This window comes from Oryctolagus cuniculus, chromosome 12 (genome assembly GCF_964237555.1).
Source record: "Oryctolagus cuniculus chromosome 12, mOryCun1.1, whole genome shotgun sequence".
In the NCBI taxonomy this organism is placed as follows: Eukaryota; Metazoa; Chordata; class Mammalia; order Lagomorpha; family Leporidae; genus Oryctolagus; species Oryctolagus cuniculus.
The window spans coordinates 38,211,051-38,226,798 of NC_091443.1; the positions used below are offsets into that span (position 1 = coordinate 38,211,051).

The 15,748-nt window shown below is 38.5% G+C and overlaps 1 protein-coding gene across 7 annotated transcripts in view; it reads right to left on the minus strand.

The window, feature by feature from the left end:
- MIPOL1 (mirror-image polydactyly 1) overlaps positions 1 to 15,748 on the minus strand; it is a 353,299-nt gene that overhangs the window by 191,129 nt on the left and 146,422 nt on the right. For 6 of the 7 annotated variants that reach the window (XM_051822776.2, XM_017348269.3, XM_051822774.2 and 3 more), the window contains one exon: positions 1,195 to 1,302. The exons of the other annotated variant lie outside the window; for it this stretch is intronic. In XM_051822776.2, coding sequence (XP_051678736.1) covers positions 1,195 to 1,302 — 108 coding nt within the window. The remainder of the gene's footprint in view (positions 1 to 1,194; positions 1,303 to 15,748) is intronic. 7 annotated transcript variants of the gene reach the window in all.

Consider the following 15,748-nt stretch of genomic DNA (forward strand, 5'->3'; position numbering starts at 1 on the left):
TCAAGTATATGTTTTTAAAATTAATATACTTTATTTTCGCCAGTAATAAATTCCTTAAAGGAACTAAAAATAATCACTAAAATCTGTAATTCTTTCCTTTTTCATTTATCTTTCTGGCCTATATATAAATTCAATACAAAAGAAGAAAAAATACATTAATCAATATTAATACGTTATTATATGCCCAACACTAGGAATTTAAACATGAAGCTCAACATATTTTGCAGAAATACCTAACTATCACTAAACTGCATACATTTTGGACAGATTAAAAATATTTTCCACAACAAGAGGTCAGCATTTTTATCAATTTTGATACCTGAATTTTCTCAACTCTGGCTTAGTGACTTACACTGCTAATGCTCTGGGATTTCTCTACAATCGACAGTAAAGCAGACATATTTAAGACAACAGAAGCATACAATTTTCTTACTTCATAATAAAAGCAATGATAATCTTTTCTGTTCACCATGGATTTATTCTCAACCCATTCATGAGAATGCAAGCACCTTGAGGGTAAAGAACACAATGGAACACATGAACTATACTAGGAAGTGGGGCAAGGACAAACATCATAATGGGAAGTTACAAGTATCTTCAAAAGTACATATGATTAGAAGTTGGAACAATGTCTTTTTTTCATGTCCTAGATCTACATTACACTGAGATATTAAGAAATCCTTTCTTCACTTATTTCAAGTCCTAGTTGAATGTAATATCTTTTTCTTCTGTTGTTATAGTCTAAATACTCCTTCAAATTTGCAAAATAGTTAAAATGTCTTTCAAGAATATCAGCTCAATGCATTATTAATATTACAAGTCACTTTAAAATTATTATAATGAATATCAATGAAGAAAAGGCCCATGATTTAATTATTTCTTCGTTTAGTGTGGGCACTTTTTATTAGCTATAAAAGATATTAACAGAAAAGCAGAAAAGGAATGAACAAGTACTCAAAGTTATTAATATATCACCACTAAAAATTCCAAAAATATGTTGTTTTCATGTACGCATACATGAAATAAAATAATACCATAACAGAAGGGTGCTGTATCTGTGTTTAAAGAAGGGGTTGTTGGCAAACACCACAGCTCACTTCTGCTGAAATGTACACAACTGATATATGCAGCACCAAAGGCTGGCACCAAGGGCTTACAACCTTAATTTGCCTGCAAGAAGGAACGGAGATTTACCTTCAGAGCACGTTCTTGATTGTTTTCAGCAGTCAGATGTCTCATGTTGTTTGCTGAAGTCTGGTTCTGCTTTTTCAGATGATGAAGCTCCTGCTCTAGCCGTTTGCACTGCCACAGGGGAAGAATCACATTAAGTAAAGGAGTTATAGCATTTTTTTTCCCACCAAGCCACATGAATTAATGTAAATAATACCATTGTATTCTCTAAAAGACAAGGACTTTTTTTTGCAACAAGAAAGATGAGTAAAACAATTGTTGAATTGTTGAACACAAATAAAAAAAAATGTTTACAGCACTCTGGTAAATTCAATTATATTTTCAGTTTTTCATTAGTCTGTTATGACAAAAATATGTATTATATGAAATTACTGTCACATTATACTCAAAACTTCTTTCTTCATTAACAAATGGTTCTATATATATATATATATATATGTATATATCTATCTGTTGGTTGAATCAAAGCATGCTTCTAAAAATCACATTGGATCCTAAGTAAACTATATTATGGCATTCTATGATCCATATTTATTAATTTTTAAAATTAAAATATACATTAGAAGACATTTCAGATTTGAAATATTTTACACAATTACAGAGTCAGATATCCTGCAAATCAGTACAATATGAAGAGGCATGGGAGACTGGCTAAAAGAATAAGGTACTAAACTCATGTTTTAGGAAAAGGTTAAAAAATCACCCTTAATTTATCTAGTTTTAACTTAGGAAGTTAAAATAACAATAAGTGCACATATTGATTAAAGAGATGGACAAAGATGTTTCTTGGTTATTTGAAAAATAGCTAGTTGCTATAACGAATCGAAATCATTAGTTATTATGATGCAATCAAGATGCAACTGTATTCCAAATTGGCATTTCTTATTATTCTGAAATTGATTTCTTCTGCCTCTGATCTTTATAATATCATGTAGTCAGTATCAGAATTTCCAAAACTTTGAATAAAGAAATCTTTTCCAAAGAAAATCTTACCAGACTCTTCATATTGACTTAGATCACAAGATATTTATAAACAATTTGAGTATACATACCTCATGCACACATAATTATAAAACCAAAGAAAACTTACAAATTAAATTAGGACCACAAATCAAGACCTTTGAAATTATAAAAATTTAATCTATCAGGTAATTTTGTTAAAGCTACATTTTACAAACATAAGAATACATCAGAAAGTTCATGAAAATGTAATTAAAAGATAAATTTATTTTGGTACAAAAATTTTGAAATCTATGAATTGACTAATTTAGTGATAGATCCTTTTATAGTGTCATGTCTATTTCAACATGTGCTATGTGACATCTTATTTCACCCACACATTTAAAAAATTATACAAAAGTGTTGTGAAACATATCATTGGCCCCTATTTGGAGGAGACAAGGATTTACACATTAAAATGTCATCTTTTTAGTCAATAACAATTGAAATACTTGCTAATAATGAAATAAAAATAAAAATGTTTAGAGAAGACTCAAACCATGAACCATGAAAATGAATAAAACACAGCAGTTGGTATCACAATCTAGTAGAGATACCCTCTACTAGAATAGTCCTGGAACATGTTCAATTTTAATACAGAACTATTACGACAAGTACAAAAATATAATGACTAAATATAAGCTAAGAGGGCTCAAAGGGAAGGTAGATGGTTTTGGCTATGAGAGGAAAATAATGTTTCATGGAGCAGATGACATCTGAATTTGGATTGTTTTGATTACTGAATTTTGTAAACTGAAATTGGAGGAAAAATAATAGAGGAGAAAAGGTATGAAAGTTGAAACACAACCATGGGCATGAGTTGTCTGACCAACATTTCTTTTTATTATAACTTGAAATGAACCCAAAATAAAGATCTTCCTCATATGTATGCTGAAAAATCAAAAATGAATTCACTCATTTTAGCTCAAGAAATAAATGTTGAATTTGCTTTCATTTTTATTAGGGTTAAATCTAACATTTACCTGTGACTCAAATTACGAGAGGTAGACTGAATTTTGAAGTGTATAAAAATAAATATAAATACTCTTGGCAATATACATCTATAAATTAAATTTAACTATATCTAAAGTTAATTTAATCCTATATGAGATCTTCATTTGATTTTTTTTAAAGATTAATTTATTTATTGGAAGGTCACAGTTACACAGAGAGAGGAGAGGCAGAGAGAAAAAGGTCCTCCATCCGCTGGTTCACTCCCCAACTGGCTGCAACAGCTGCAGCTGCACCAATCCTAAACCAGGAGCTTGGAGCCTCTTTCAGGTCTCCCATGCGAGTGCAGAGGCCCAAGGACTTGGGCCATATTCCACTGCTTTTGCAGGCCATAGCAGAGAGCTGGACCGGAAACGCAGCACCTGGGACTCAAACCAGCACCCACGTGGGATGCCAGCATTACAGCCGGCAGTCTCACCTGCTACACCACAGCCCTGACCCCTTCATTTGATTTATATGTGGAAAGTCTAACACACTCACAATCTTAATACATGTATAATTTCTTTTTTCTTTTTCTATACTCTTTAATTCTGAAATTTATTTTGAGGTAAAGGTACTTAACTGTATATTCATTAGCAAGTGCAAAATTGGTTCTAGGACAAATGTTATTTCTCGGCACTTTGAAGAGATTATCCATCTGCAATATGGCGCCCTTACTGCAAATATGAACTCTCTTAGTCTAATAGTAATTCCTTTATGGTCTGATCTGTCTTTTCTTAATGGTTGCTTTTAATACCTCTGTAGTTTAACATTGGTTTGACACATTCAAGAACAATAAACCAACATGTTGGATTTATTTTTACCTTATTGATATTCTTTGTACATCTGAAACCTGGAGATACACAGCCACCTAGCTAACGACTGTTTTGAAACTCATATTGATTGCTATTATATCTAAGAATCATTTGTTTTCTTTTTCATAACTTTCATCCTTTATATTTTCAACACTCAATTTGTGTGTGAACTCTGAGTATCCAAGACTTGTAATTCTATTTTCAGTTGTGTCTATTCTTCCTTTTTCACTAATACTTTACTTTCAATGATTATCATTCTCAATGCTAAAATGTTCCATTGTGTTCTTTTTAAATCATGTCCATCTTTTTTATACTGGTTTTTTTTTTTTTTTTTTTTTTTTTTAGATTTTATGTATTTACTTGAAAGTCAGAGAGTTACACAGAGAGAAGAGAGGCAGAGAGAAAGAGAGGTCTTCCATCCGCTGGTTCACTCCCCAATTGGCCGCAACGGCCAGAGCTGCGCTGATCCAAAGCCAGGAGCCAGAAGCTTCCTCCGGGCCTCCCACGTGGGTGCAGAGGCCCAAGGACTTGGGCCATCCTCTACTGCTTTCCCAGGCCATAGCAGAAAGCTGGATCAGAAGAGGAGAGGCTGGGACTAGAACAGGCGCCCATATGGGATGCTGGCGCTTCAGGCCAGGGTGTTAACCCACTGTGCCAGAGTCGGCCCCTATACTGTCATTAAAAATATGTCCTTTCAATGATGTCTCTGTTAAAACATACATTCTTTATACTCTCTCATGTTTTATTATACCTCAAATTATTGATGGTCTAATCTTTTAAATTATCCTTCATGGTAGATTGTTATGTGTTAAGTAGATTTTGATTAGGTCTAACTTTAGCAAAGATTTATTTTTTGGATTGTAACACGTATGTGAAAGAACTGCTAAAGAGGTTTTGCATTCTTGTCTGCTTAGTAACTAAAGGCTTTATCCAATTAGAAAAAAAAATTATATGTTAATATCCTAGTTTAGGGATTCTTGCCATGATGGATAAGTAATTTGAGTCTATACTCCCATTTGAAGCAAATTTAACCCTTTAATTTCTCATGATAACTTCATCCCTAGTCATGACCAAAGATAAACTTTCTTGTCACTTCTCTGAACCTATAAATTGTTTACTATTTTTTATAGACTCTTTTTCACTGAAGAGGCACACTTTCTATTGTCTGGCTATATGCAAAGATCTATACCCAATTCCCACCTCAAGTGGCCTTATAATCAGTCTTTTTAAGGGCAATAAAATCCCAGTTTCTAGGCCTTGAGATCTATATATGATTTTTTTTTGACAGGCAGAGTGGACAGTGAGAGAGAGAGAGAGAGAGAGAAAGGTCTTCCTTTGCCGTTGGTTCACCCTCCAATGGCTGGCGCGCTGCGGCCGGTGCAATGCGCTGATCTGAAGGCAGGAGCCAGGTGCTTCACCTGGTCTCCCATGGGATGCAGGGCCCAAGCACTTGGGCCATCACCACTGCACTCCCTGGCCACAGCAGGCCTGGAAGAGGGGCAACCAGGACAGAATCCAGGGCCCCGACCAGGACTAGAACCCAGTGTGCCGGCGCCACAAGGCAGAGGATTAGCCTATTGAGCCACGGCGCCGGCCAATATATCTGATCTTTTTTTTTTTTTAATTTTTTTTTGACAGGCAGAGTGGACAGTGAGAGAGAAAGAGACAGAGAGAAAGGTCTTCCTTTGCCGTTGGTTCACCCTCCAATGGCTGCTGCGGCCAGCGTACTGTGGCCGGCACACCACGCTGATCCGATGGCAAGAGCCAGGTACTTCTCCTGGTCTCCCATGGGGTGCAGGGCCCAAGCACTTGGGCCATCCTCCACTGCACTCCCTGGCTACAGCAGAGAGCTGACCTAGAAGAGGGGCAACCAGGACAGAATCTGGTGCCCCGACCGGGACTAGAACCCGGCGTGCCGGCGCCGCAAGGCGGAGGATTAGCCTAGTGAGCCATGGCGCCAGCCTGTATCTGATCTTATAACCCTAGTTAACCTGTATATTTTTTAGCTCATTAATTATCCTCGTAACTTTTAACACTACAGTCTTTCTCCATTTTTCATTCTTTCTAAAAAGATGGGTACATATGTGTATGGGGAGAGCCAATTTTTGCAAGAAATACTGTGACTAAGAAGATAAGTATAATATAAGAATAATAAAGCTATTTTTGCACTGAAAGTATTCATCCATATTGCATAGTAGAGCTCAATATCTATGACCATGGGGTATAAGAGGAATAGAAAATAAGGAACAGAGACCATTCAAGAGGCAAATTTTTCAAAGTACTACATCTTCAGGTATACAGTGATATTCTTTACTTAAACAAATGAAAAGAAACAAGTCAATTTCTATAGACGATATGTGTTCCTAAATAAGTGTAAGTTATAATTTTTCCCTTAACATATCTTTTAAATAGCCTGGTGCCCTGTAATTAGGTGCATATACATTTATGATAGTTACATCTTCTGTTGAATTGATCCTTTAATCATTACATAGTGCCCCTATTTGTCTCTCTTAACAGTTTTTGTGTTAAAGTTTATTTTGTCTGATATTAGTATGGCTGTGCCAGCTTTTTTTTAGTTCCTCTTGGCATGCAATATCTTTTTCCAACCTTTCACTTTCAGGCTGCATGCACCTTTGTTGGAAAGATGTGTTTCTGGTAAACAGTAAATAGATGTTTTTTTAATCCATTCAGCCAGTCTGTGTCTTTTAACTGGAGAGTTGAGGCCATTAACGTTCAATGTGACTATTGATAAGTAGTGACTTTGCCCTGACATTTTTCTTATGATATTTCTAATTTATACTTTGAACTTCCTGTGATCTTTTACTGAGAGATTTTCTTCCTTTACCTTCTTTCATATTGATGGCCATGTTTCTGTGTGTAACACATCTTTAAGCATCTTTTGCAAGGCTGGACCAATGGTGACAAATTCTTTCAATTTCTGTTTGCTATGAAAGGTCTTTATTTCACCTTCATTCACAAATGAGAGCTTTGCAGGATATAATATTCTGGAATGGCAGTGTTTTTCTCAGTACTGGGGCTATATCTTGCCATTCCCTCCTAGTCTGTAGGGTTTCTAATGAGAAGTCTACTGTGAGTCTAATTGGAGATCCTCTGAGAGTAATCTGGCATCTCTCTCTTGAACATTTTAGAATCTTTTCTTTATGTTTCACTCTGGTGAGTTTGATTACATTGTGTCGTGGTGAGGATCTTTTCTGGTAATGTTTATTGGGAGTTCTGTGTGTTTCTTGGACTTGGACTTCTCTTTCTACAAACTGGGAAGTTTTCTGCTAGTATCTCACTAAAAAGCCCCCCCCCCTTTTTGACAGACAGAGTGGACAGTGAGAGAGAGAGACAGAGAGAAAGGTCTTCCTTTGCCATTGGTTCACCCTCCAATGGCCGCCGCGGCCAGTGTGCTGCGACCGGCGCACCGCGCTGACCGATGGCAGGAGCCAGGTACTTATCCTGGTCTCCCATGGGGTGCAGGGCCCAAGCACTTGGGCCATCCTCCACTGCACTCCCTGGCCACAGCAGAGAGCTGGCATGGAAGAGGGGCAACCGGGACAGAATCCGGCGCCCCGACCAGGACTAGAACCCAGTGTGCCGGCACAGCAGGCGGATGATTAGCCTAGTGAGCCGTGGAACCGGCCCCTAAAAAGGCCTTCTAATCCTTTCTCTCTCTCCATGCCTTCAGAAACTCCTAGAACCCGAATGTTGGGCTTTTCAATAATATCCTGTAGATTACCAACAATATTTTTTAGATTTCTAATTTCCTCTTCTTGTCTTTGGTTTGACTGTATACTTTTCTGTGCTCTGTCTTCTAAATCCAATATTCTCTCTTCTGCCTCACTGATTCTGTTAAGGCTCTCAAATGTATTTTTTATTTGTTCTATTGAATTCTTCATTTCATTTTGATTTCTCTTCAATATCTCAATTTCATGTTCTATTGAATTTTTCATTTCATTTTGATTCCTCCTTAAGATTTCATTTTCATGAGAAAGATTTTCTTTCATGTCCTGCATGGATTTCAGTAGTTAGTGCATTTGCTTTTGATTACTTCTGTGTAATCCTATCATCAAGTTTTTGAGTTCCATTTCTTGCATTTCTTCTATCTCATCGTCTTCATAATCTTGTATTGAAGTGTCATGTCTTTGGGAGCATCATGTTTTCTTCCTTATTCTTGCTTCCTCGGTTGTTGTGTTTGTAGTTTGGCATTTGTGGATATACTCATTGGTTTCTTCTTCTCTCCCCTCCCCGCCCCCCCCCCCCCCGACTGTGTTGTCTTTTCTTGTTGTACTATGACTCTGTAGATAAGTGGACTGTCTGCTTTCAGTGAATCTCTAGAAGCTTGTGGTGGGTGTGGCCAGAGAGTCCTGTTAAGTTCTTCAGGGTTAAGGGTGTGCCCAAGGTGACACACCCACGTTTGGCATAGTAAATCTTCTCTCTCTTTTTTTTTAATCAGAAGGAAAGTAATTCCACTCAGCTGAGCTCTTCTCAATGGCAATCAGTGCCTGAGTGATAGCCCCAGTGGGTATATTTGTCTGCTCTGTCCCAAGGACCACACAAAGCATCTGTTCAGTCCTCAGTGTAAGCTCAGATTCCCCTGCAATATCTCTCACCGGGTAGCCAGGGCCACCCAAGCTGTGGCATCTCCCACAGAGACTACTCACATCTCAGCCACACCGTGAGTTCTCCCACACATCCTCAGTTGTTTTTTTTTTTTTTTCCACAGTCCCAGTTCATAAGCTCCACACATTCACTAGGTCTTAGTCTCCTGTTACTACTCCCCAAAAGAGTCAGGTTTTTCTGCTTGGCTGAATGCTGGGTGCAGGCCCGAGCTGGCGCAGCTGTTATGTATGTCCAAAAGGATACCTACTTTGTCAGCTCATACGCCTTTGTAAGGTGATTGGAAAGAGAAAATTGTATCTGTATCTTCCCTTTTATTTTTTTCTCTCCTATAGTTAGGCTGGTGTACTTTCCCCCACGAGGCTTCAAGCCCTGTTCCCTCTAGGCTATTCCTACCGCTTTTCCACCAGTGTCTTGGGCTACTGTGGTTTTGTCTCACCTCACTTTCCAGGGCTGGTGCGGAATATCTCAGCAGCTGGGGTCCTGAGCCATGGGTGTCCATATAGATCCACCAAGCCCCTCTAATTATGGAAGAGTTTCCTCTGCCATTTTTTCCCTAACTCTTCCCTGAAACTATACTATCTCCAATTTTATTAAACTATCTTCTCCAGGACTACCATGTAAGCTCCCTTCCTATTCCACCATCTTGGAAACCTCTCTCTCATAATTTTTCCCTATGGTTATCAAGTTACCTTTTGAATGGACACATTTAATAACAATGCAATGTATCCCCTCTTCACATTCTGTCAAACAGTAATTTTGTTGAAGGTTTCTATGCATTGGTAAAAATACAAGAATTACTATATTTTTTCATTTTAAAGAACTTCTAACTCAAATTGAACTTAAAGAAATGCCATCATTATACTCTCATACCACCACTGAGAACTACCATTCTTGCCATAGGAGATGATGCAGATGTAATATAAAAGTAAAAAAAAAAAAAAAACTTTAGTTCAAAATTTGAAGTATTCATAGAGTTTTCTCTTTTAGGGTAAAGTGTCCGCCTGCCACACTGGTATCCCATATGGGCGCCGGTTCATGTCCAGGCTGCTCTACTTCCAATCCATCTCTCTACTATGGCCTGGGAGAGCAGTGGAGGTTAGCCCAAGTCCTTGGGCCCCTGTATCCACGTGGGAGACCCAGAAGAAGCTCCTGGCTCCTGGCTCCTGGCTCCTGGCTTTGGATTGGCACAGCTCCCACTGTTGCAGCCATTTGAGGAGTGAACCATCAGATGGAAGACCTCTCTCTCTGTCTCTCCCTCTCTACCTCTGTTTTGTATCTTTATGTAAGTATGAGTTACACATCTAATGATTAAATTGACACACCACTCTTAATTTATAGATTCTCTCCTTTTTTTTCCTCCTTGGAATTTTTTAAACCACATCAAGTCAGTTTTCTTGTAGACTTTTCTGATTTTCATTGCATCTCTGTAATGCCATTTATCTTGTTCTTCTTTTTTTTTCTTTTTTATTTATTTGACAGAGTTAGACAGTGAGAGAGAGAGAGAGAGAGACAGAGAGAAAGGTCTTCCCTCCATTGGTTCACTTCTCAAATGGCTGCTACAGCCAGTACTGTGCTGATCTGAAGCCAGGAGCCAGGTGCCTCCTCCTGGTCTCCCACGCGGGTGCAGGGGTCCAAGCACTTGGGCCATCCTCCACTGCCCTCCCGGGACACAGCAGAGAGCTGGACTGGAAGAGGAGCAACCGCGACTAGAACCGGTGCCCATATGGGATGCCGGCGCCACAGGCAGAGGATTAACCAAGTGAGCAACAGCTCCGGCCCCACAACTGTTTTTTTTTCTTCATACTATTTGTTGAATTATTTAACTTAGTGTAGGGTTAACTATATAATTGTTAAGTAAACTGAAAATCAATCTTTGTTTATGTTTTATTTTATGACAGGCAGAGTGGACAGTGAGAGAGAGAGACAGAGAGAGAAAGGTCTTCCTTTTACTGTTGGTTCACCCCCCCCAATGGCTGCTGCGGCCGGCGAACCATGCTGATCCAATGGCAGGAGCCAGGTGCTTCTCCTGGTCTCCCATGTGGCTGCGGGGCCCAAGCACCTGGGCCATCCTCCACTGCACTCCCAGGCCACAGCAGAGAGCTGGACTGGAAGAGGAGCAACTGAGACAGAATCCGGCGCCCCAACCGTGACTAGAACCCGGGGTGCCGGCGCTGTAGGTGGAGGATTAGCCTAGTGAGCCACGGCGCCGGCCCGAAAATCAATCTTTGTAAAATTTAAGAAAATAAAAGAAGTACAACAAAACGAAGGAACAGATCTGATTAAAATGGAAAGCCAGGAAATTGGAAAGGTACGCAGCACTCTCTAAAGCAAACCTCTCTAAAGACGTTTAACAAAAGGGAAATGAGGTTGATCCAGAAAGGTGAATGCCAAAGAAACAAAGAATCATTAATAAGGGATTTTTATCTTATGGCTTTGAATTTCCTTTAAAAAGCCAAGATTTTCAAATTCTTTGTTTGGACTCACCATTGCTAAAAACAGCAACACAAAAGAGAACCAAAAGATTTCCCTTCCTAAGAGTTCATTTATACGGTCAAGTGTGTATTGGAATCTTGATCCTGATCTATAAAATCATTGTTCTTGTACATTGGTTTTTCTTGCATTGTTTCTCAATAGTTTTTCTATTTAACTGGATATATAATCATGGACTATTTAAAGGATATTTCAGAACTATTACTATCATGCCCCACTGGCTCCATCTTATAGAAAACTTGGGACACACACACAAAATATTTAAAGGCTTATGTTTCCTTGAATTATTTTATTTCTTTTTTTTTTTTTTGACAGGCAGAGTGGACAGTGAGAGAGAGAGAGAGAGACAGAGACAGAGAGAAAGGTCTTCCTTTGCCGTTGGTTCACCCTCCAACGCACCGCGCTGATCCAATGGCAGGAGCCAGGTACTTCTGGTCTCCCATGGGATGCAGGGCCCAAGGACTTGGGCCATCCTCCACTGCACTTGCCTGGCCACAGCAGAGAGTTGGCCTGGAAGAGGGGCAACCGGAACAGAATCCAGCGCCCTGACCGGGACTAGAACCCGGTGTGCCAGCACCGCAAGGCAGAGGATTAGCCTAATGAGCCACGGCGCGGGCCATATTTTAATTCCTTTTTAAAAGGCAATACATAAATGTTTGAGAGTGCTATTCTAAAAATTTCACTTTGTGATAAAGTTTTTAAAAAAAAAAGTCGGAATATGAGAGGGAGAGAGGAACTTTTAGCTTGTGTGGAAAGAGGGTGGGGTGTGGGACATATCTCTATGTTCCTAAACCTGTATATATGAAATACATGAAACTTGCATAATTTAAATAAAATTTTAAAAAAATTATAGCAATCAAGTAATTATGATTCTGTTTTATCTTTTTTTTTTACTTTCTAGAAGATTAACATGCAAAAGCTTCATGACATAAAGTTCTTTAATTTTAAGTTTTAACAGCTACTGTTTCTCCTACTGTGCAACCTACGTTTAGTCACAAAACATCTTAATCATACTACAATAAAACATCTTCCTTCATGGATGCTATACAACCTTTTCCTTTGAAGATAAAATTCATATCAGGCTCATCTAGTCAAAACAAAAACAAAACTTCGGTGTCAATGTGAACTATGCACTTTGAACTTCAGATGTTTGGAAGTACTTATGATTATATAAAGAAGTTTTTATTCCTTTTCATTTAGAAGAGTTTTTAAAAGTCACTTTATAAATATTTAAAACAATAAACACAATGCTTTTCTCACATTACAGTAACTTAGAATGAAATGTTTTTTAAACTTGAAAAGCTAACTTGCTTCTAAATATCAACAACTTGGTTTAAACAAATACTTATACAATATATGATTTTTACAAATATTGTAGGTTAAAAAATAAAAATAATAATTATGTGAATGTTTGAAGCCTCAAATGTTACAGTTGATGTTTCTCTCTCTGTATGAGTATACACACACACACATATACGTATACATGTGTATATACACATATGCAGATGTGTATATATAACTAAGTTATTCAATAAATATTCACTGAGCATCCACCTGGCAATGTACTACTACTACTACCACCAGGCAGTAGCCAGGCAATAGCATGTTCCTATATATTGATATATAACACACACACACACATATATAGGTTTTTTATTTATTGAAAGGCAGAGTGACAGAGAGAGACAGAGGCAGACAGACAAAGTGAGATATCTTCCATCTCCTGATTCCCTCTTCAAATGTCTACAACAGCTGGGGTTGTGTAGCAGGGTCCCAAGTGCTTGAGCCATCATCTGTAGCCTCCTAGGATGCACATTAGCAGGAAGTTGGAAAGGAAGCAGAGTGGGGACTCCACTAGGCACTCCAACAATGGGATGTGGTATCTTAATTGGCAGCTTTAACTGCATTACAAAAATGCCTGTCCCAACATACATATTTCTAATTATATATAGACATTCTGAAAAATACCATGTGAAAGTAAATAGGAGTTTAACACAAATATAGTACTTCTTAAACTATAAACTATCTTAAATTAGTAAATAATTTAGGAAAAATAAACATATTAAATTATAAAACAAAAGTATTAGTACACATATAAAATTATTACAAAGGTAACAAGATTGGGGCCGGCACTGAGGCGCAGTGGGTTAAAGCCCTGGCCTGAAGCACTGGCATCCCATATGGGCGAGGGTTCGTGTCCTGGCTGCTCCTCCTCCAATCCAGCTCTCTGCTATGGTCTAGGAAAGCAGTAGAAGATGGCTCAAGTCCCCAGGCCCCTGCAACCACGTGGGAGACCAGGAGGAAGCTCCTGGCTCCTGGCTTCAGATCAGCGCAGCTCCGGCCATTGTGGCCATCTGAGGAGTGAACCAACAGATGGAAGACCTCTCTCTCTCTCTCTCTCTCTCTCACTCTCTCTGCCTCTTCTCTCTCTGTGTAACTCTGACTTTAAAACAAATAATTTTTTTTTAAAAAGGTAACAAGATCTACATGGGTACTTAGTGTGTGATGTTATTGAAACATTCTTGGTAGTATTATTTAACATTATGTTAACTGTATTCATAAAAGCTATTCATTTGAGAAATGATTTTCACCTATTTAATGATTCTAATTATTAATAATGAGTCAATTATTAATTATTTTTTTTCATTTTCGATTCTCTTTATATACAGAAGATCAGTTTAGCATACATTAAGTAAAGATTTCAACAGTTTGCTCCCACACAGAAACATAAAGTGAAAAATAATAGATGATTTTTTAAATGATGATGAAATCAGATCAGACCTATTGTCATGTTTAATCTCAGTGAGAGTCAAGTTGGGAATTGATAATTTCTTTTTTTTTCTTTTTTACAGAAGATCAGTTAAGTATACATTAAGTAAAGATTTCAACAGTTTGCACCCCCATAGAAACACAAAGTGAAATATACTGTTTGAGTACTCGTTATAGCATTAAGTCTCAATGTACAGCACATTAAGGACAGAGATCCTACATGAGGAGTAAGTGCACAGTGACTCCTGTTGTTGACTTTACAAATTGACATTCCTGTTTATGGCTTCAGTAATCTCCCCATGCTCCAGTCATGAGTTTCCAAGGCTATGGAAGCCCCTTGAGTTCTCCGACTCTTATCTTGTTTAGACAAGGTCATAGTCAAAGTGGAGGTTCTCTCCTCCCTTCAGAGAAAGGTACCTCCTTCTTTGAAGACCTGTTCTTTCCACTGGGATCTCACTCACAGAGATCTTTCATTTAGGTTTGTTTTTTTTTTTGTTTGTTTGTTTTTTTTGCCAGAGTGTCTTGGCTTTCCATGCCTGAAATACTCCCATGGGCTTTTCAGCCAGATCGGAATGCCTTTAGGGCTGATTCTGAGGCCAGAGTGCTGTTTAGGACATCTGCCATTCTATGAGTCTGCTGAATATCTCGCTTCCCATGTTGGATCACTCTCCCCTTTATTTATTCTATCGGTTAGTATTAGCAGGTACTAGACTTGTTTATGTGCTCCCTTTGACTCTCAGTCCTTTCATTATGATCAATTGTGAACTGAATAATGAGTCAATTATTAATTATTAATGGCAGCCAACTCTTAGAAATCAGCATCGCTAGGCCCTGTTGCAAGCATTTTACATGTATTAACTCAGTCACACTTTATGAGTTAGACAGTGGTATTCCATTTTATAGAATAGGAAGTGGAAGCAAAGAGTAATAACTAACTTCTCCAAATTTATGAAACTAATAAAAAGCAGAATTCCAATTCAAGGAGTGTAATTCAGTTTATCAATAAATTCATAGTGTGCACAAACCCACACAATAGCAAAAGGAAATAAGTAGAACTACAAAAAGTTAATTATTTTAAAGCTAGAACTGTGCAGTTAGATAATTTTTTAAAGATAGATTTATTTATTTTGAAGACAGAACAACAAAATGAGTGAGCAAATGAGCAGGAAAGAGAGAGAACCTTCCACCCACTGATTCACTTGCCAAATGGCCTCAACAGCCAGGTGTGGGCAATGCCAAAGCTAGGAGCCTGGAACTCCATCCTGGTCTCGCACATGGGTGACAGGGGTCCAAGCCCTTGGCATATCCCCTGCCTTTCCAGGCACATTGGCAAGAAGCTGGATTGGAAGTACAGCAATCAGGAGTGGAACTGGCATTCCAATATGGAATGCCCATATCACAAGCAGCCCCTTAACCTACTGAGCTGCAATGGCAGTGCCAACATAATTTTTTAAGTACCACACAAGGAAAGACATACTTAACACATATTAGAATGACAAGGACTAGATAGTATATAGAAGTATTAGCTTTTTAAAAACTTTTATTTGAAAGGCAGAGATACGGAGAGAAGGGGAGAGAGGGAGGGAGGAAAGGTTGGGGAAAAGAGAGGGAGAGAGGGAGAGAAAGAGAGAATCTTCCATCTGCTGGTTCACTCTCCAAAGGGTTGTAATGGCTGGGACTGTGCCAGGCAGAAACCAGAAGCCAGGAGCTTCTTCTGAGTCTCCCATATGTGAGCAGGGGCCCAAATAATTGGGCCATCTTCCTCTGCTTTTCCCAGGCACTTTAGCAGGAAGCTGGATTGGAAATGGAGCAGCCGGGACTCAAACTGACACCCATATGGAATGCCAGCAATGCAGACAGAGGCTTAA